Source organism: Leptosomus discolor, chromosome 7 (genome assembly GCF_034619465.1).
Source record: "Leptosomus discolor isolate bLepDis1 chromosome 7, bLepDis1.hap2, whole genome shotgun sequence".
Classification (NCBI taxonomy): Eukaryota; Metazoa; Chordata; class Aves; order Leptosomiformes; family Leptosomidae; genus Leptosomus; species Leptosomus discolor.
The window spans coordinates 60,026,042-60,047,040 of NC_141397.1; the positions used below are offsets into that span (position 1 = coordinate 60,026,042).

At 41.6% G+C, this 20,999-nt stretch overlaps 1 protein-coding gene across 1 annotated transcript in view; it reads right to left on the minus strand.

The window, feature by feature from the left end:
• FNDC3B (fibronectin type III domain containing 3B) overlaps positions 1–20,999 on the minus strand; it is a 163,518-nt gene that overhangs the window by 74,849 nt on the left and 67,670 nt on the right. The window contains exons 4-5 of the mRNA XM_009955796.2: positions 18,105–18,348; positions 15,313–15,609 (exon numbers count right to left, since the gene is read on the minus strand). Of these exons, the coding sequence (XP_009954098.2) occupies positions 15,313–15,609; positions 18,105–18,348 (541 nt within the window). The remainder of the gene's footprint in view (positions 1–15,312; positions 15,610–18,104; positions 18,349–20,999) is intronic.

The following is a 20,999-nucleotide window of genomic DNA, read 5'->3' on the forward strand; positions in this document are numbered from 1 at the left end:
AACTCTTCAAAACACCGCCCAGCTCCTTTGTGAACTGCCTGCCGGTGTCAAAGCTTAAGGCACAAAGAAGAACACATACAGACTTTTTCATTTCAGAGAACTGTAGAAATATACATTAAAAAACCTCCTTGTGTAAGAACAAACTTAAAACTGCAGATGCCACGCTGAAACTGAAAGCAAGACCGAAGGGGATGTGACTTGGTCATAAAGTCCATCCTCCTACACTGAAACACGATCATCTATGCCTAAACCATTCCTCAGAGACACCTGCCTAGCCCCTTTTTTAAAGAATAAACAAAAATTAAATAACTAATCTCCCACCACATGATCAGGGCAATCTCAAAACTTCCTGAGCTAGGCAAGGGTAGAAAGTATCTAACTCTCCTCATCATTGGGAAGATTATCTCCTCAACTTTCCCTGCTGCACCTGAAACTTAGTACTTCTTTCCTGCACACCCACTGCAGGTGGTGTGAGTTCATCACCACTTTCTTTGTTGCAACCTTTCACATACCTGAAGGCTTTTTTTCCTCTTTAAACAAAGCAAGCTCATTTCTTCCATACCTGTATTTACCAGATCACAGATCCCACTTACTGCTGTCCTCTGGAACGTTTTTTAAATTGGTCTCCATCCTTCTGACGATGCAGAAGCAGCCCTGGCCACCCCACTCCAGCCGAGAGCCTAGTAACGCCAACTAAGAAGTGACATACCCATTTACAGAGCTCACTTTGAGGGTTTTTTCTTCTCTTTGTCTACAGAATAACTTGACTCTTGATTTTTGTAGTTTACTATACCTCCCAGAACTACTGTGCAGAACACAGTAAAAGAGGAAAAAAAAAAAAAGGGGAAAAAAAAAAAAAGGCAGGTTTGAGGAGTGTCTGAAATGTAGTACTTTGCTCTTGTCTTGGTCAAACTTTTCCTTTCAAGCCCATTTAAGCTCTCCTCCTGTCTTGTCCTCCTTCCGTCCCCCTTAACCCACCAAGCACTCTCAATGCTATCAGAGCCTGATATGGACTATAATTTAATAACCATCAATTCTTATTCCATCCTTCAAGTCCTTAATGAAAATATTGAATAAAATCAGACCTGGGACAGATTCCTGGTTAACCCAATTGGATGCATCTTTCCAGTTTGTCAGGGAGGGGCAGGGTCAGTGCGGGGCAGGGTCATGGGTGCGCTGCAGGGCTATGTGGTGGCTAACGGATGTAACACTGAGAAGAGCAAATCCAGTGTCGCCCTGAACACACAGTGCTTTATGCAACTCTTCTCAGCACCACTGCCACAATGGGCAAAATGGGGAGGCCTTTAGAATGAAAAACTTATGAAATAGATATCTATATTCAAAACAGTCAGTTGCACCACGTTAAAACATAACACACCAAGGAAGATTATTAATTAAGCCTACAAATACCTGGAGGAGATTTCCAAATATTAAATATTTCAATTCCCCGATAATGATATGAAAGCTAATAAAAACACTAGCAATAAAACACAACTGCAGCTTCCATGTCCAAGGCAGAGACTGACGTTATCCAACTTCAAGAAAAGATTTTAATTCTTAAAAATTGCTGGGCATGAGCATCTCATATAACTTTTTCATTTCTAATAGCCTTCCTGCTGCTGTTAACTTAATTCTCCTGCTGAAATGCTTACTTGATGTCTATGAGTTTCTCTTTCAGTATTTGACCTTAAAGACCAAATCATATGTAGGTAGCAAAAAAAAAAAAAAGAAATTAAAAAAAAAAATCAAGCCACTCCCTAAATAACTGAAGGCAAACAAAACAATAACCCTGCATAAACCCCAAAAACTTACATTTTCAGATCTCAAATAAGCAAAAAAAAAAAATCTTTAGCCATCCTGACTCGCTGGGATTTAATGCAAAGGATAATTGACATGTTTGCCCCAACATCACTGTATTTTAGGCATGAATTTAGTCACGTTTCAAAGCCGTCCTGCCCATAGTCCGTATCTGTTAACCTGACAGTTTTACCTTGACTGCTTCAGTGTCCTACTGTCAATGGGACAGGATACTCCAAAATACTTGGGAGTGCAAATTCACATCATAAGGTTTGTCCCTCTGTTTCAAGCCATCCTTCTTCAACGGAAGATACCTGCTATCGCATGGGTAAGCATCAGGTGTTTTCACATCAAGCAGACGTGAAAGCTCTCAGACATACGTAACAAAGTCACTTCTGCTGAAACGTCTTTTAAAAATAAATCTAAGTGCATTAATCCTCCCTGTCCCCCAACATCGTTGTGATGTATATTTTTCATTGGGATGGAGCAGGGAACAGAAGATCAGTAGGAATCTATAAGGGAAATGAAATGCTGGATGCAAGGGACAAATGGAGTCTAAGTAACATGTTGGGTTTGTTTTTTCTCTGCTTCTCTGCTGCTACTGCTGGAAGACAGCAATAACAACTCCTACTTTATTGGCTAAAGATCTGAGTGAATTCCTACTGAGAACACGCAGTTGGTCCATTAGAAGGCAGAAAAGGGCTTTCTTAATAAAATACAGCAACCCCCATCTCTATCACATACATCTCACATCTTAAGAAAGCGCTTTGTACCTCTCACAAAGAAGGTAACAGAGGCAACGCACTGCATATGGCTGCAGCTGGCTGGTTTTGAAGGAACACCAAATTAAACAATGACACAACCCACAGAAACAGAGAAAGCCCAGGCTGAATCTGCTGGAACAACAAACCGCTTACACACAGGACTTCTTCTTGGAGAGCTGTCATTCACACTTTTGACTTGCTTTAGCTTATTTTCTGTGTTAAATTTTTTTTTTTTTTTTTTTCCATTTTCGACAGCTCCCCTTTTGCTATTATGTAACAGCAGCCCTCAGGCTACGTGGGTTTGAGAGGACAGCAAACACGCTCTGCAGATAAACAAGGGCTGACTAGCAGGCTGCCACAGAGAGTGGCCACCCCTCCGTCTTCTTGTCAAGTGCATTTTTAAAAATGGCACAGCTGATTCATATGAAAGTAGCTAACCAAGAATAACTATTTAAAATTCTGTAATTTCTGTAACTATTTAAACTTCTGCAATTTCAGTGTGCTCTTCTAAGTTGTGTTGGCATAGCCAAAAATTCCTGTTTGAGCAGGCAGGCAAACATCCACGTGTGCAAGAGAGGTGGAGGTACGCTCCATGGTAATGCCTCCTCATTCTGGCAAATCCTCATATGCATGGCAGCTATTAGGATGGTTGAATTTTTGCGACTAAAAATCTTGAGCCTCTCCAGCTTGATCTAAAGCGCTACCCTTGTCATACCAGAGATACAGCAGGTTCACCTTTTGGCCCAGGAGGGACACACAGCACTGCTCCCCGGGTGGCACGCTGAAATTTCCACTAGGAAGAGCAGCAGCTCAATGTCACTAGTCAGATCACACAGACAGACTTTGAGAATCATTTTTTCTTCTCTAGTCTGGTCCCTTCTATAGGAACATTAGATTTCACTACCCCATAGCTCACTGCAGTTCACCAAGCGTGATACTATGAGACCAAAGTCAACTGTTAAAAAAAAAAAAAGATACACAATCAATCCTTTCCAATTAAGGAATTCTTTTAATCAATCATCGTCCCTTCCTGCACTCTGCTTAAGGCACAGGAACGTGCCTAAGGACTGCTGAGGAAGTGTTATATTATAAGTGAACTCATTTGTGTTTCTTTAAGAAAGCATTGCCTCTCTTCTTTCTTGACTTTCTTCCTTTTCTCCGTCATTTCTGATTTGATTTATAGGAGCTACATATATTTGATACCTCTTCACAAAACATTTTTCTACCTATTCTTTCAGGAGTTTGTGAATAGTCTGCCTGCAGTTGCCATTAATGCCTTCCATTTCTAACAACAAGAAATTTTTTTTTATCTGACAAGGAGACTGAAAGGCCCTCCTAAAATTTTCCTGGAGCTCCTGACTCTGACTTTCCAGGTAAAAATCTGATGTTTCATTCCCGCTACAAACTTTGCCAACAAGTGCCAATCTTTTCCTAGATACAACAAAGTTCTTCAATCCTCTCACAATTTTCTACGATAGTTGGCATGCGCAGCATTGCCTTACGCTTAATTCCTTTCATTTATTTGTGTACCATTCCATGCTTTCCCCCTCTCGGTTCTCCCCATTCCCTGTTGCTTTAGCCTGTGGCTGCCTGTCTGTCTGGCCTTCGTTAGTATTCAAGAGCCAGGGCACAACCTGGCACGGCATCCTCCGGTGCTCATTCAAAAGGAGAAGTAACCTCCGCGGAGATCACCACCTTACTGTTGTCATGACACGGCCATAAAAGCCCTACAGGTTTCTCCAGCCCAAGGCAGGAGGAGGAGGGGAGGGACAACTGCGCGGCCAAGACACCCATGCTTCTTAAAATGCAAAAGGCCTCAAAAGGACGTCTGATGCCAGCTGTGAAATGACGTTATCTGGCATTTACAGAGGCAAGATTTCCTCTCGGAAAGAAAAGGCTCCGTTCAATCACGGCAACTGACTCTCAGCTGCCAGGCGACGCACCACAAATACAAACAGTGAGAGGAGTCTCACGACTTCTTCTCCTTACACTGATGAAAAGCACAAGTTTGACAGCACTAAAAATGACCGTCTTCTCTTCCCAACCAGGTCACTGATGCCTTTGCATCCCACCACCAGCTTGAGAAGCAGCAGACAGCACAGGCACGCCTCCATCGCTCTCTGGTCTCCCTGCGGGGACAGGCAGCAGGTCCACCCATGGCAGAGGTGATCCCTGCACCCGCTAAGAATTGAGGTGGAAAGCACGATCCCTATCAAACACAGCCTTGGACAAGTCTCCAGTGTCACCAGTCTGCTGTTTTAAACCCTGTGACTGCTGCCCCATGCCAATCAGGAAATATTTTTCTCTGAAATACTATCTCAAAGGCAGAGAGGCAACGGCATCAGTACTGAACCCAAAATAAAACTCACTTTTTCTTGACCTTCAAAAATATGACCATACCAAAAAATGGCTAATAAAAGCCTTTGCTAATCTGTCTGTTATGCGAAATAAAAGCGTTTTCCTGACCAAACACAAAACTAGCAACATAACCTGCAAAACTGCGTATTTGCACGGGAAAACAATCAGACAACACAGCCAAAACAGACTCCATAGGAGCTCTAAACTTGGTTGGGATTAAACGGAGCTCCTCAGCCAAAATTAACAACCTCCTTGGCAATGAACCTTGTAAAGCCACTGTGTTTGCTACAACAATATGAAGGCAGCAGAGCACTTCCTCAATGCAAAGGCGTTATGCTGCCCATTATAGTCTAAGAAACTTTTAAGAAAAATAAACACAAGCCAAATTTTGCCCTCAGTCGCAACTCCTCGACCTCACCTGAATCAAGAAGAAATTAATGGATAAATTCTTCTTTAGACTTCACGGTGGGCAATGAAAAGTGCTTTGGGATGCTAGATTTTAGCAATAACCCTGTCACTCTCAGAAACAGAGCGCGCTATTCATACTTTATGAGAAAGTAAGCAGGGAAAACTTTCTCTAAAACAGGATAAAAGCAGAATATGTGTCATCTTTTCACTGCTCTTGATTATGTCTTAACATTTACATTAAAGCAGAAATTTTATTTCTAGGCAGTACTTACATTACCTGGATGTTTTTAAAAGATGTTAGACTCTACAGGAAAAGTCAGTTTTTAAGAAAAAAAATCACTCCAAATTATAATGCTTGAAATACAAAGATTTTTCATGGAGCCTGTACTGGGATTTTTCACTGTCAATCCAGTGAATGGCTGCAGAGTCACAATATTTTCTGAATGAACCCCAGCCTAGCTTTTCCATTACTGATGTAAATTATTGACCTCTTTTTCCAGATGAAAACGATGAGATAATCAGATTGCCATGAGTGGGAGGGCGGATTGCAGTAATCCAGGAAAAGAAAGAACATTTTTTTCTTTCCACTCAGCCCAGGCACTACAGCTCAGAGATGAGGAGACGAAGAGGTCCCACTCCCCTCTTTAAATCAACCCAGACACCTATAGATTGACAGCAGAATAGAGATAAGTTATCTTCCTCGTGACAGATGACAATCAACTTAGTTGACTGATCCCAGCCTAAACTGTTCTGCAGTCGAGTCTGAATGATGAACTACGATTACATGAGCTAGAATTATATTAAACAGAACGTTTCATAAAGATCAGGTGCTAAAGTCCTACAATGCAAAAGTAAAAAAAAAAAAGGCTGACATGATGTTATTGGTGTCCTCCCATCCCCGTGAATGCACTCAGGAATGTTTGAAAAAACTTGATCTACAATGTCTGTCCCGATTAACTACTAGTGAGCTGGAAGAACTGCCTGTGCAATCAGCAGTCCTGTATGGGATGAGGGCAATATACAATCTCGGACTTTTGCACAACCAGTTTCACCACTGAGAATCTTTCCAAATATTTAAAATATTTCACAGAAATAGCCACCTGATTACAGCTTGCTGGGGAGGCTTCAATAAAGCTACAGGAATTTCAACTCGATCTGGATTTCATTGCCGAGATGAAATTCAGGCAAAAGTCACATGAATCACAGTAAATCAAAGCAGCTGCTTTAAGCACAGCTCCTTACAGAAAAAAAAATAAACAAAAAAACAAACTCAAGCTTCAGAACAAAATCTTTTATAATAAACCTGGGAGAAAATGAAAACCACTGTTTTGTTTTAGAAGAACATCTATCCATTCTGTAAATTACAATACTCAAAGCATCACCCTGCATTTCCAAAAACAGAGGGGTTTTCCCCCCCACATAAAAGAAATTATATTGAAGGTCACACAAACTTTCGAAATCAAATTCCACCCTTCCTCAGAAAAGGAAAACTAACTGACAGGTTTTGAAGCACAGCCTGAGAGTTAGGTAAACAAATCCCATTAACTTCAGTAGGACATGGAACTTCCTTTCACCACCTTTGCAAATCCAGATGAATACACAGACGGACATTGTTCAGAACATCTGGATATACAAATAAGGGTTGTTCATTAAATTATTATACTTAAAGGTGTTTTATTTTTTGCACTCCAGAGGGAGGAAACGTTCTACCTCTTCCCTATAAATACGCTCTCCCTTCTGGCTCAATGTCCCAGATATTGCCAAATAAGGAAAACATGGTTCCCTTCCTTTGTCGGTGGTCCACATTATCTCCTCTTAACTGGTGAGAATACACTGTTTATCTTGCTCTGAAGCTCTGAGACCTTTGTGAAACTCTTCTCCCTAGCCTGGGGATTTAACCACTGAGCATTTAAGTAGGATGAAAATGTACTTGATGTGGGTTTTTCCTCTGTTGGTTGGATTTTTATAAATTACATAAACTCCTAGGAAAAAGACTTCGATTTCAGTCTTCCAGATTTAACTGTCAGTTGCAGCAGAAGCTGCAAATTCTTGAGATAATATGAAGATCCTCTGGGGGAAGAGGTTGTGCCTTACGTCATTCAACACTGACTTCCTGATAAATCACGGAGCAGACAGTTTATACAGCTCCCCCCGCCAAGGAGATCCTGCTGGCAAAATGAGACAAGGGAGGGATGAAAGTAGATGAGAAGAAGAATACAACAGCCTACAGGGGCTGATCACGATTGTGAAAAACAGCCTTGGGGAAAAATTCCAGGCACCATCAAAAGGATTTTTAAGTCACCAATAAGGTCAAATGAGAGCCCTGGACCCAGACTCCCTCACTCTTTACTAGCTGTTCCCTACACTTTCCTAGGTGGATTTGGAGCTGCATTTCTAGCAGGCCAGCGCACTCACAAAGATTAGGAAGCTTCAACTGAGATGTGCTTTGAGCTTCTGTGTTGAGACCGACAAATGTGGCCAGAATCATGGTCACCCATTCTGCCCTAATTGTGCCGTGGATCCCCAGGAGACCCGCTCTCAGAGAAGCTTATAACCATGCTGGATCACATGCACCCATAGCTACCTTGATGTTTTGTTTGCATTTCCAGTTACAAAACGTCTGGACAAAACCAAGTTTGACACATTTACATTCGCCTTTAAAAGCAGCTGACATTGAAAATGGGGGAATATTGTGCAATTAAATTAAGAGGTGATGCTCCTGTTTAGTTGACGAAGAGAATCTCTTATCAACAACTTCTGGTGCCTTAGTTATGAAGCTGGTTCCTTAGTCTTTCAAGATAAGTGTGTAAAAATAGAGTGTGAATACCTCCTCTCTCCCTCCCCCAGCCTCCCACAGTTTGCAGGACTCTGTGCTAACGAAGCACAAACCAGCCTTCTGCCAGAATGAAGCAGTGGGGTGTGAAAGAAGGTAGGACTGCCACGGCATTAAGGCTTCTCGCAAACTTTGGTTTTGTTCCTGCAGTATTGATGCAGCAGGAAAATACCTCCATGCTCCCAACATCTCACATGCAGACAAACTTTCATAGGCTTGTAAATTCCTGGAAATTACTTTGCACACGGTGAACTTCTGGGAAAGAACCGGTCAAGGCGCACTAGAAGGAAGTACCCACAGGCAGCTCAAAGCAAAACACTGCTGGGTTTGGGGCTGGGCAAAGCAACGGCTGAGGGAGGCAATGCCAGTCAGCACTAGGCATGGACTTGCTTTTCAGTACCATTGGTCTACTTGTGATATTTAGCTTTTACCTTTCTCCATCAAAGCCCCATGACGCAAGTCAGGTTTCAAGACAGCAAAGGAAAGGGAGATTTTTCTCTCCCTCAATACAGTGTCCTTCTCAGTGACGCTGGATAAACATTTTCACAAATTCTTTTGCTGAAGAAAAGTCATAACTTAAGCCTGATCTGGATAAATTCTTGCACGCATACAGATTGACATGAACTTGTGAATGTACTTTGCCTGAACCCTGCATAATGCCAGTATGTTTCTAATACATACATCCGTCTATATAGAGCTCGATTAAGTGGTTACTTTACATGACTATCAGGTAAAATATTCTTGGTAAAGAAGCTGTGTGGCCCAGCTAACGGAGCTGACTCCAGTGCACAAAGGTGTACTCTCAGCATGTTAACATCAGAATGATCTGAAACTCATAACCATTTTGTTTTCTGCCTGGACGAACAATTTCACAGTCTATTATTTTAGAGAAAACAAAAAAAAGATAAAGAATGTTTAAGAAGCAGGCATATTTCCAAACACAAACAAACAAAACCACAAGCTTGGTCATGATGTGAGGGATGAGGTCAAGGCACAAGAATATCACACTGGAAATTCCTTGGTGTCACAAATTAACTATGGTTTCTAAAGTTCAGACTAGTGCCCTAATTAATGCATCCTATTTCCTCTCACTGATTAAAACTAAGAAGAAAAAAAGAATGCACACAACACAATATATATATTTCTAATTAAGTATGTCTAAACAATTCAGGCAAGAATTATTTGCTAAAACTATTAAAAAAATGCAGTAGGAACAGTAATACTATTCACATTTCATATGTGATGCTGATCTATACTCACACGATTCAACACGTCTCTGTTTCCAGTCAATATTATGTTTCACATTTCATTACTTGGTATAATACCAAAATTCACAGAGCCTGACAGATGTATTTTAGTCTTCAGAGTGTTTTTTTCCATGTTACTAATAGAATCACTGGGTCAGTTTTGACGGGTTGTCTTCAGGAGACTATCTTGTTAAATATCCTTATTTTACAGAAGCAAATACTTTTAGGAAAACCAGGGAAGCTGCATTACACAGGGTTATTCTGTATGTCAGCAGAAGAATAGTTTATGACAAATTTTGTCTGCAGAACGTTTCTACATTGGTATAACAAAGGTCTTTATAAGGATGTACCAAATCACCAGTTTCTGGCTAAAAAAACCCATAAAAGTTACATATATTGCCATAGTGTTCCTCAGCCTCTCTGCTTACATGGACCAAAAGTGATGAAAATACTCTTTTAAGCTTTTAAATCTATAGGATATACAGGTAGAGATAGATATACATCCCAATAAGCATGCAAAACAGATTCAGGACCGAAATAGAAAAGAATTGACAGGATCTAGAATGAGTAAGTAGAGGAACTTCGCCTGGTTCCTGTCTGCATTGAATCACAGCTCCCTCAATTTCCCTTTAATTCAAGGCTCTGAATTAAAAAAAAAACAACTTGATACAATTAAAAAACAAAAATAGAAGAAAACCACTTTTCCTAAATATATTTAAATGCTATAAAGAAGAGAGAGACGGAGAACAGGATAGGGTTGTATCGAGAAAGCATCAGCTCTATTTTTTCATGTTATCACCCACTCTGCATCACGTAGTAACAGCTCACACAGCGTGTCCCACATAGCTCAGGGACACATGCTGGTACTGGTTCTTGCTAACATCAGCCCAGGCTAGCCATACCAGTCAACTTTATTGCTTCATCTCAGAACTCCTGGTATTACAAAAGTTTATGATCGATCTATAGTCTACAACAACTCTTTGATCTATTAAATAATTCCAATCTTTTTTTCTCCCTTCTCCATACGTAAAGCACGCCAACTCCACGTGCAAGAAACCAGCTGCTCAGAGAAGTAAAGTGGACACCAAGCCAGCATGTGTGCAGCGCTTGGGGCAGCTGAAAAGCAAGTCTGCTTTTCTGCTACTTGGACAGAGGCAAATGACATCAGCCAGTTCCAAAGAGTTACACAAGCTCACAGACAACGGGTTGACAAGTGGGTACTCAAAGGGACTAAACTCCCTCTCGTGCCCAGCTGCTCTGCATTCTGGATGCTGGTGGAGGAGCAGGGACCGGTGTCCAGGGCACAGCAGGGCTTGCAGGTTCTCCCCCAGCAGCATCTCCATCGCAACTGCTGAAGACAGACCACTGGGCTAGATGGGTCCCTGCTCTGACCCAGTAGGGCCAAATCTTCTCAAATCCCCACCAAAAAATATTCTTTACAGAACACTTACATAAAGGTGCGTGCGACCCCCTCCGGAGCTGCCTCTCTGTCCAAGCTAGGTCTGTTTATTCTGGCACCCAATTCCCAGCACCCACCCAGCTCCTGCACAGGATGCACATAACAATCCATCTCCCCCTTTCTCCTTTTACCCATTTGAAGTGTTTTAGTTTTAGCTATCTTAGGTTCTTCGAACCTCAAAGAGGATTAAAAAAACCCACAGATTTTATCTGATTTGAAGGAAAAAAATATGTTTGATTAGCAAATAGGCAAAAGCATTGTAAGAATGCTCAAAACTGCTTATGTTCCCACAGGACTTGCAGCCACACACAAAACTTCTCAAACTATCAGATCACTACATGACCAAGAAGTGAACCACTGAGTGCATGAGAAGGAAGTGACTCAGACTGAAACTCATAAAGGACAGCATGAATGGGACAGGATTTCCGCTTACAGCTCTTTTTACATGGCAAGGCTCCTTTATTAAAAAAAAAAATACCCACAACAAAAATACCCCAGCAAAACCAACCTTGCTCCCTCCTGTCCCATTCAGTTTTTTAAAACAGCTCTGCAGAAAAGCTACAGTATGGATTTTAAATCAGAATCCCTACATCACACCTCTAAGTCTTCTGCTTGTACAAGACATCATCCATCCTACCACAATAAACGCTCAGAATGGTTACTAACTTTTCAGACAATTATAAGCCATCAGTTTCCTTTTCTTGCCTTAAAATGGCGTGTTTCCAGCATCCAGCCTAACTAGAAATCTTTGTTTACAAGTGCCCCTCCCAAAACAAAGACACGATGCTGCTAATGGAAAAGGCCAGAGGAATTGCATTTATATCCCCAGTCTGAAACTGTCATTTCCCTACTAAAAAGTGGTCCTGGTGCTATGTTATAGGGCCAGCCTGGGATAAGAGTGCATCATAGAAGCACCAACGTATGTTTAATGTACCATCACGCTATAAAAAGCACAAAGCAGCATAGAGGAGCACATGCTGGATCCACAACTGAAGAGCTGACTGAACCAAAAGTACTCCAGAGTAATTTACTTTCTTCATTTTAGTACTATTGATGATGCTGTCACCCCATTTCTTCTACCAGTGCTGAATCAGCTTTTTTGGAAAACGCCTGGTTCTCTTAATATTGGAAAGAATCAGTAAGTTATTGACACATGGCAGAGCTTTCCTTGACTTTCCTTACTCAAGTGTCACGGGCATAATACATGCAATGAGTGCACATTTTGATGCAAAAGTTGTTCACGTAAATATCTCGTGTCTTGTGATTTATGTCATACCTTTTCAAGGCAAAAAGGAGAGCTGTCCTTGCATCTTACACTGACCGTTCTCTTCAATATTATGCTTACAGTGCTCTGTAACAACCTCAGTGCAGCCGTAGCAGAGGTTGCTTGGAGGTGCTCAGTAAGAGGCAACACACCCCTCAAATTACTACCCAGGAACAAGGAGCAGGACAAGCATTTACTTCAACACAGGGGTGGCAAATCCAAGAACAGAAACGCCTGTCTTCCACTTCCCCATCACAAACATCACCGTGCAGATCATATTCCTCCGCCGACTAAAACAGGCGCTCAAATTGCTTTTCAAAGCATCGGCTTCGGAGCGGCTGGGCCCACCGGCACGTGCCCAGCGCTGGGCGAGATGCACCTGCCCCCAGCGAGCTCCCACCTGCCCTCCCAGCGCCGGGGCATCTTCCAAGGCTTTGCTCCCGAAAAGCCCAGTCCCTGAGGAACGCGATCGCTGTGCCGTGCGGTAGCACCACGGACCGATGCAGACTGTTTGCTGCAGCGACCAAAAATTTCGGCTGCTCCAGCGCCTGCTCCAGCTGTGTACAGGGCTCCCGAAGCCCCGCTCCCTGGCAGGCAGCGCGGCAGTTTCAGTGACAGCAGCTTGCCAGAATCTGGCTCGCTGGATTGCTCTGACATCCAAACGGGCAAAATAAGCACGCCCGCTACCGTTGCACCCACCTCCCCCCCCCCATCTGAAATGTCATCACATTCTCAATTAAGAAATCCGTGCAAACGAACCCATCAGCTCCAGTTCTCTTTCACCCTGTTCTAAGTTTTACTCGAAATTCATACATTCCTACTCGTCTCTTCAGAGATTTTTGGCTAAGTGGTTTTCTAAATAAAGACTCTTACTCTCTACGTATTGTATGTATACATTTCATAGTTTTTCCAGGCTATTCCGCAATTTTGGAAAGCAGCCACACAGCACCATCCTATTTTTTAACTATTAGCAGGCTTGAACGGATAGACATCCACAAAAAGTGTAAATTCAAATGGTTTTGCTGCTTCTTGCTTCTGACACATTCTTTTTCTTGGCTATTCTAAACACACTGTCATCTTCACAGCATGAATCAAAATTATCAACTGTTCCCGGACTGCTTTTAAATCTCACCCCAATTACCTGTATGGCCATGTCAGTCAGGAATCAATCAATAAATCCTCAAATAATTCAAGAAGAAAGAGAGAAGGTAAATACAAAGCAGCAAGTATGATTAGAGGCTTATACATATCAAGTGGGAACTTCTTTTAGAGTGTTGGTCTATGAGAGCCATTACAAAACATCTGTGACAACCTTTCTGCAGAAATTTGTGTATAGGTATATGTGTATGACTATGACAATTTGACAGGAAAAAGTTCACATTTGAGTCCACGGTATCTTTTTTTTCCTTTTAATATGAAGAAACTTCTCCTATTGCTGCTTTGGCCACAGCCTTTACTGCAGAGCACTCTGACAGTGCCTCCTGGGCTGCCATCCTCAGGCACAGATGCAGACCCTAGTTTTAAAGCACCAGTGAGTTGGATTTATCAGGAGGGTGGACAACTGATGCTTATTTGCACGGTCTCCTGTTACGGACCTCCGCCCCATTTCGGGGAAGACTCTACCACTTGCTGTTCCCAGTTTTAAGGCGCGCTCTGGCTGACAGACTGGATGGGCCGTAGCCCTGACTTCACCAATTTTCTTGGCATCTGAAGACCACTCACGCTCTTTAGCTGGAGCACAGCAGACTATGCCAAGAGAAAAAATTAGACAAAACACACGGGTTGCAGGAAACCCTTAAAGTAGATATTTTTAAATTAAATCTAGATTATTTTGAAAGTGATCATGCAGGCTGACTCAGTACCCACTGAAGATATATTGTGCAGTTTAGCTGTTAAGACTATACTTTATTTCACGTCTTTCACACAGATGCTTCCAAACACCTCATGTATTCCACCACAGACTAGAGTAAAAAAAAAAAAAACGCAAAAAACAGCTAAACATAAATAAGAATATTAAAGATCATATAAGCTGATTGACCAGAAATAATTAGGAAGTCTAATGCAGTGATTCATTTTCTTGGATTAAAGCATTCCCAAATACAGCTCCTTGCTAATTCTAAAAGACCCCGAAGCACAGCTGAAAATCCTCATTCCTTACCATGCCAGTAACATTTTTCCCCCCCCTTTGGCTATCAATTAAGTTACTTTTCATGAGTATTTATTTGTTACATCTCATAAGTAAAACTACACGGCCCCAAATAAATCTACACAATATACAGGTAATGGAAAACCTATTTTGTATGCATAAATTCACACAAGAGATTTCAAAGTCTGCTACATTATAAATATCCTAGATGTGCTGAATATAAGCTTGTTTACTACCGAAAAGTTTGTTCAGCCAGCTGCAGTTGTAGCAGTCAGCAAAGACACGGGCAGAGAAGAGAAAGGCTGAAAGGTATAATGGATTATAACAAGTTATTGAGCTAAATTTAGGTAGAACTGGCTATGTGCAGAATGGCTTGTGATAAATTGATTAGATGAACAACTTAACGTTTTATTGTACAGTTTCGATTTTTTAAATGGTAAGTTTCTGAAAGTGTTGAAGAAAATTATTTCAGAAGTAGCCAGATTTATTTGACCACTAATTCCAACGGCTAAAAACAAGCCATTTCTTCTCAAATTTCTTCTGTTTCAACTAATCGTACTTCCATTGAACTTTCACATAAACAAACTTGGTTTTCCAGCAATCGTCTCTAAGCTTTCTAATATGTTTACCACATTCACCTACAAGACAGAACATAGTGGTACCTAGTAGTCAGGTTTTGGTTATAGCTCATTTGTCTGTAGGGATTTTTGTGAAGTGCCAACATACCTCCCCGAAAAGCTAAATAAAACCAAGAACTTGCCCATAAAATGCATTTCTGTTTCCAACAGATATAAAGAGAATGATGCTGCATCTACGAGGGAGTAGTAATGAAAGATGGGGAGGCAACTGGTTCATCTTACAAAACAAATACAGTATAGCAAGCTCAACATTTATATTTAAGTTCACACTGTATTAACACTGTCTTTATGTGTGGGTGGTAGTGTTTTTTGGCATAGTTACTAGATCCATATACAAGCGGTCATAAGCCTGAAAGGTGCAATAAAAAGGAATTAAAAATAAATAAAACTGTCTTTACCATGTGGGTCTTGTTCATTTGACTTTGGGCTGCTTCTTGCTCTGCGCTCCGGTTTCTTTACTGCTGGAGCCCCCCCGCCGCCGCCGCCGCCTCCGCTGCTTGCTCCATTGTGGCTCTTTGCATAACCATTATATACAGTTGTGCAGCTGCCTATATGGCTTTTGTAGATGGATGAAGGAGGACTATTCAGACGGTTTTGACGATCTATCTGCCTGTCTTTGAGTTTTTTGTGCTGTGGTTTGCTGTATTGATCTTCCCTGGTAATATAGCTGGACATCCCATATAGTGGTATGATTTCTGAAACAAAAGAATTCACCCATGTTAATTCAGAACAACAAAATCACTGATTTGTCCAGAAAAATCAAATTCCTGACCATCTCCAAATGAAATAACTCTAGATTTTCCTGCCTTTTTTTTTTTTTTCCCCCCGATTTTACAACAAACTAGTTTTGTTTTGTTTTGTTTTTTCTTAGGAAAGCTTTTCTGCAGGACTGATGATTTTTTTGCAGCAAGCGTGCTCCTTTGCTGATAGGATTTCATAACTCTTTGGACGACTGTGTAAAATACAGCAATTAGGGTGACAGTTTTTCCCCTCCTTTTCAGACTGTGTTTCAGGGACAGATTTCAAGCAAAAATCCAGGGAGAAGGTATTTAGGAAAAAGCAATTCATAAGTTCACAGCAATTTAGCAGTTTCTTCCCCAGGGCCTGACCAGACAGAATAAGCTGAGATGCCCTGGTTTCAAGCTGCCATCACTGATTATATGCAATTTAATTTCCCAGTATAAATAGACTTTACAATCGCGTCAGCTGTGCTTGCCTAAGGAGAGAAGTGCAGCATGAAGTAGAAGGTTTGGGTAATTAGAACTGTCTAAAAAAAGCTTGAGTAATACCAGAAACATTGTACGTACATTTCAGATACACTTCATCACACACAAACCCCGCTTCCCCCCTCCAAGAATGACTATCTCTAACCTAAGGCAGGTCAGCTTTGCAGGAATCAGACTATTTTCTGCTTTTCTTTATAGTTCAAGCCTCCTTTTTGCACTCCACCTTGAGTCTGAAACTTGAACAAATTCATGCCCCAAACAAGTTTTACCTTTGTTAGAAAAATAACAGTCGATACTCCATATATTCTCTGTACTTTCTTCTATGTCCATTCAGAAGTTATTGTACAAACTTCTGAAGCGAACATGCATCCTACCCAGCTGTCTGAAGACTTGTTTGTAAGTTGAGATTGCCATGTATGCTGTATTATAATTTTCCAAGTCGTTTCAACTACTCAGATTTTCTTTCTTTGCTATTTCAGTGCACCTTGGCCTTCATCTGTCCTTACCTAGTTACATGATCCTATTTGTATTCTAGCAGCAACTAAAACAGCATGCTACAAATAAGTGCAATTTTTGTTTAAAGTATAAACCATTGTACAGCAAATGGGAAATGGTGGATTAATATCCATCAGTACAATATTCACCACTTAAATTATTTCAGTGTTCTTGGTATAGGTCATTCCAGTAAAGCAACCAAGGATTTTTTTTGTTTGTTTTTTATTTTATTTTCAGGATGAATCTGCTTCTTGGTATCTCCAGACTACAGAAATATTCAACATCTACTCAACTAGCAGCTCTATGTTCGCTTTGCACACTACCATGTTTGCACATAAGGCTCTGTCAAGCAATCTGACAAACTGTCCTGCTCTCTTTCTAAGGGAAAATTCCCTCCCCTATGTATCAGGTTGTCTACACCATTCTACTGGTTTCCTGAGCTTCCCACTTCCTCTCCCCCAGTATAATGAAGTTCAGTGTCAGCTGTAAGGGTCCATTCCTCACTAGAAAATGAGGTCTGTTGGTCAACAGAAAGTTTCAAGAGGTAACATCAATAGATACCTCCCTCTCTCTCCCTCTGCCTCTTCCTTCCCACTCCAGCAGAACCTCACTTCTGGTAATATGGCTTAAATACATTCTTTAGAAAGAGCCTGAAGTCCAGGTAGCTCAGCAGTAATGTAAACCCATGAATCCTGAACTGATTTCCATGTTAAACACCTCAAGCAGTTTTGCAGATTACTTCTTTGGTTAACACCCTCTTTCAGATTACACAAAGACTTATCTCCAGGGTGGCAGAGACACAACAGTGCACAGTTGAGACAGAAATATGCCCCTTTCACTCCTTTTCTTGCAGTTATTTACTCATGGCCTGATTAGGGTTGCCATGCTACCCTTTGGTATCGGACAACGCTTTGCAGTGACTTACTGCACAGTCTCAGCTAGATTAACAAACAGAAAATGCCTGTTATTTCTTGGAAAACCACGGCAGGGGGGGCAGAAAGCGCATAATGGCCAACAGGAAGGAGTATCCAGTTTTTCCCACTGGAAATCACTGCGGCAAGCCGTGCTTGGATCCAGCCCTCTGTATCCACCATCAGTCCCAAGCCAGGACTGACACATCGTGTCTCTTTGTTTTCTGTACAACGCTGCATCGTGACACAACAAGAGCAACCGGCGTGACTCATATCCCTAGTCTGGATCATGGGATGAGACATTTTTCCCACTGTATTTAAAAATTAACGAAAAATTGGTTTTGTTTCTGCAACCTAGTGTTGCAACATAGGATCGCCCTGTGTTGCTGCACTGTGGGTGGCTACAAGCCCCTGCTCTGGATGTTAAAGAAGGAGGCTCCATCCATGTAGACAAAGCCACTCCACACAATCTCCAATTCATTTCTACTCTTGCCTTCACCAGCCTTTAAAACCTGCTGAACACAGGTGTGAAATGCCAGTACCTTCCTTCCCGCTCACCTTGTTCTCCATATATTGTTGGGGGAAGATGATGCTGTGGGAAAAACTGTGGTGGCATGTCCCCAGGTCCAGTGACAGGAGGATAAAAAGCTGTATGAGAGTTGTGAATAAAATGGGGATGGTGTGTCAGGTATGGAGGTAAGTGATGCGTTGGAGAGATGGCCGAAGGATAGCTAGGAGGGTAACACTCCGGAGACTGAGGGGTGACCACCACCCTCCGAACGCCGGTGTTGTCTTCTATCACCTGGAAGGGAAGGCAGGGAAATGAGGAGTTATGCAGCATCTGAACCAAAAATACTTCAAACATTTTTGAAACAGCACTGTTTACAGTTGGTTCCTCCATCAGAAAATGGTTGGTCCTTAGGTTTATTCATAAACACGTTTCTAAAATTATTATCAGCAGAAGTAATCATAGTGGTGATGTGGCTTTTCTTGGAGACTCAGATAGCCACACTAATCACTGGGAGACTTACTGCTGCTAGTGGTAACCGTGTGGGTAAGAGACAAAATAAATAACCTGTATTTAGGGAGTAAAACGATTGAAAAAGAAACACAAAGCACCAAAACAAGACTACCCATTGGGACCAACCGTACATTCTGCCCATAAAATTCTGACAGCACTCTGAGCGAGTACATAGTTAGCAACGCTTGGAAATAGCTGGCACTGCTGTTGCAAAGAAGCTGCATGAGCACAGAGACACGTACTCTGCAGGAACCTGTTGCGTTAACACACGTTTTCAGAAGAACTGCTCGGCTCACAACAGGTATCTGTTCAAGACAAATCATAGTTCAAGACAAATCATAGGGCAAAGGTTTTTTTCTGCCACAGAGCTGGTCTATACGTCCGTGCAAATCAGCTCTGGAATATGCATAACCTGGCCCCAAATGCCGTAGTCAAAGTATGTAAAAACAGATGTAGGAAGGTGGAAATGTGCTTAAGCTGAAAAAAGTTTTTCAGCTTACAATTTTTCCAGATATATTTCTGGAGAACGGTCAAACCAGCCACATTTCAGCCCAGACATACGAGCCAAGCTTTTTTTGAGGTTTATCAAAAAAACTTCTGCCATTTCTGGAACTTAAAAATACAACCACGTAAGAACAATTATTATCCCTTTGATTCTGTACGTTGATGTGCACAAGGTAGAAAAGCATGAAGGACGCATCATTTAGTTTCCTACAACAAATAGGCTGTTATTTTTTTCTGAACTGACTGATGACACACAGATGGAATAATACATGTGATTAATGTGTTGATGCTGCCACTCTCAGCTGATGACCACCATTAGCTGGAGTTATCTCCCCCCGCCAGCAGCATCAGCAGAAGAGACCCTGCTACTCCCACGCTCCAGCAACTCTCGTCACATCACAGTGCCTTACCCTAAACCATAAAGAAATATTTGTTCCTGCTGACATACCCTGAGGTGAAGCGGCGGCACGGGCACATGGCTCTTTCTGCTGACTCTGCTGCAGAGGGACAAGCCCTGAATAAGGGGTGATGCCCACAGTAAATGCTCCAGCAAGCACGAGTCCGTGCCTCAGGCATCAGCTGAGCAAGTTACCACAGGGCAAAATTTAACTAGTATTAGCTGACCCAACTCCTTCCTCAGGCCACCTGCGTCCTAAGGGTGTATGAATTTACACCTGTTAGCTATGGGCTGCCACCACGGACACAGACAGTTTCTGTGGATTGGCTGGCCTCCTACAGAAGAAAATTTTCTATAGAAAGTCAATTCATTCTCTTGTAATTGTATTTTACATTTTTTTTTTAAAAAAAAAGGTGCTGCTTGCTATGCTGAGTAACCAGAATAGGAACTGTTTACCTTAACGTACTTGATCCTAACTCTAAATTTACAAATTCAGCTAGCAATTTGTCATCTCCTAGCTTTACATTTTGAAGCCTTTATAAAGTCCTCAAAAGACAGCTGAACCTGAGAGATTTAGATTATCACGTCACTGTAACTGCTGCATTTTCAGGCCTCCCATCTCTTCTACTTATTCTACTTAACCTCCAAAGCATCTCTTATCCTGGTGCCAGGTCTCAAACCTGCACTCAGAAACCTGGAGAAGGGGAAAATCCTTTTCCATTTAGCATGTATTTGAAAAACAGAACTACTTCTTTAGGACTGTGCACAGAAATGCTGGACTTAACTCTGTTAGACTGGGACCACGCTCTAATTTAACGGAGATAACAAGTTCCTACATCCCGATGTGAAAAGTTTTCATCCTGGCTTTAAGTAGTCTAAGCCTCAAAGGCAACCTGAGCCTTCCAAGCGGGTATAATCTCTTATCTGTGCATCCAGACCAGACTACATGTGTCTTTTGTGCTCTAGTGGAAGATGAATATGCTAAGGAACAGATTTATACAGAAAGCTTGTACCCTGTAGCAGCACATAATGTAAAACATATTCAAAAATATTAGAGTTCCTCTTCCTGATCTTCTGGAGACCAGGAAGGAAGGAAAGTTCAGAGTCCTGTCAAAGACCTTTTTGATGAAATTATCCTGCTAGATGAAACTGCAGAATCTCAGCAGTAGTGAAAGAAAAGCCAGAGATGAGGGGATAGAATAGAATAGAATAATTTCAGTTGGAAGGGACCTACAATGATCATCTAGTCCAACTCAAAGGATAAGCCAGCCTTCCAAATTACTTTTGTCGAAAAGCTAAAAGACTAATAACTTTTATTTGTTTCCTCCCAGGCCACTAATGCTGACAGCATTCTTGTTACCTCATGTGCCTATGTTCCAAATGAACTCAGAAACACAGGGGACCTTGCAGAAAACCACTTTATTTCCCTATCCTACACGGCATTTTCTCCCTAAACTAGGAATTACACACATATATGTGAATTTCTGAAGCTGAACATACAATCTTTAAAGATGCTATTCTGTCCTTAACA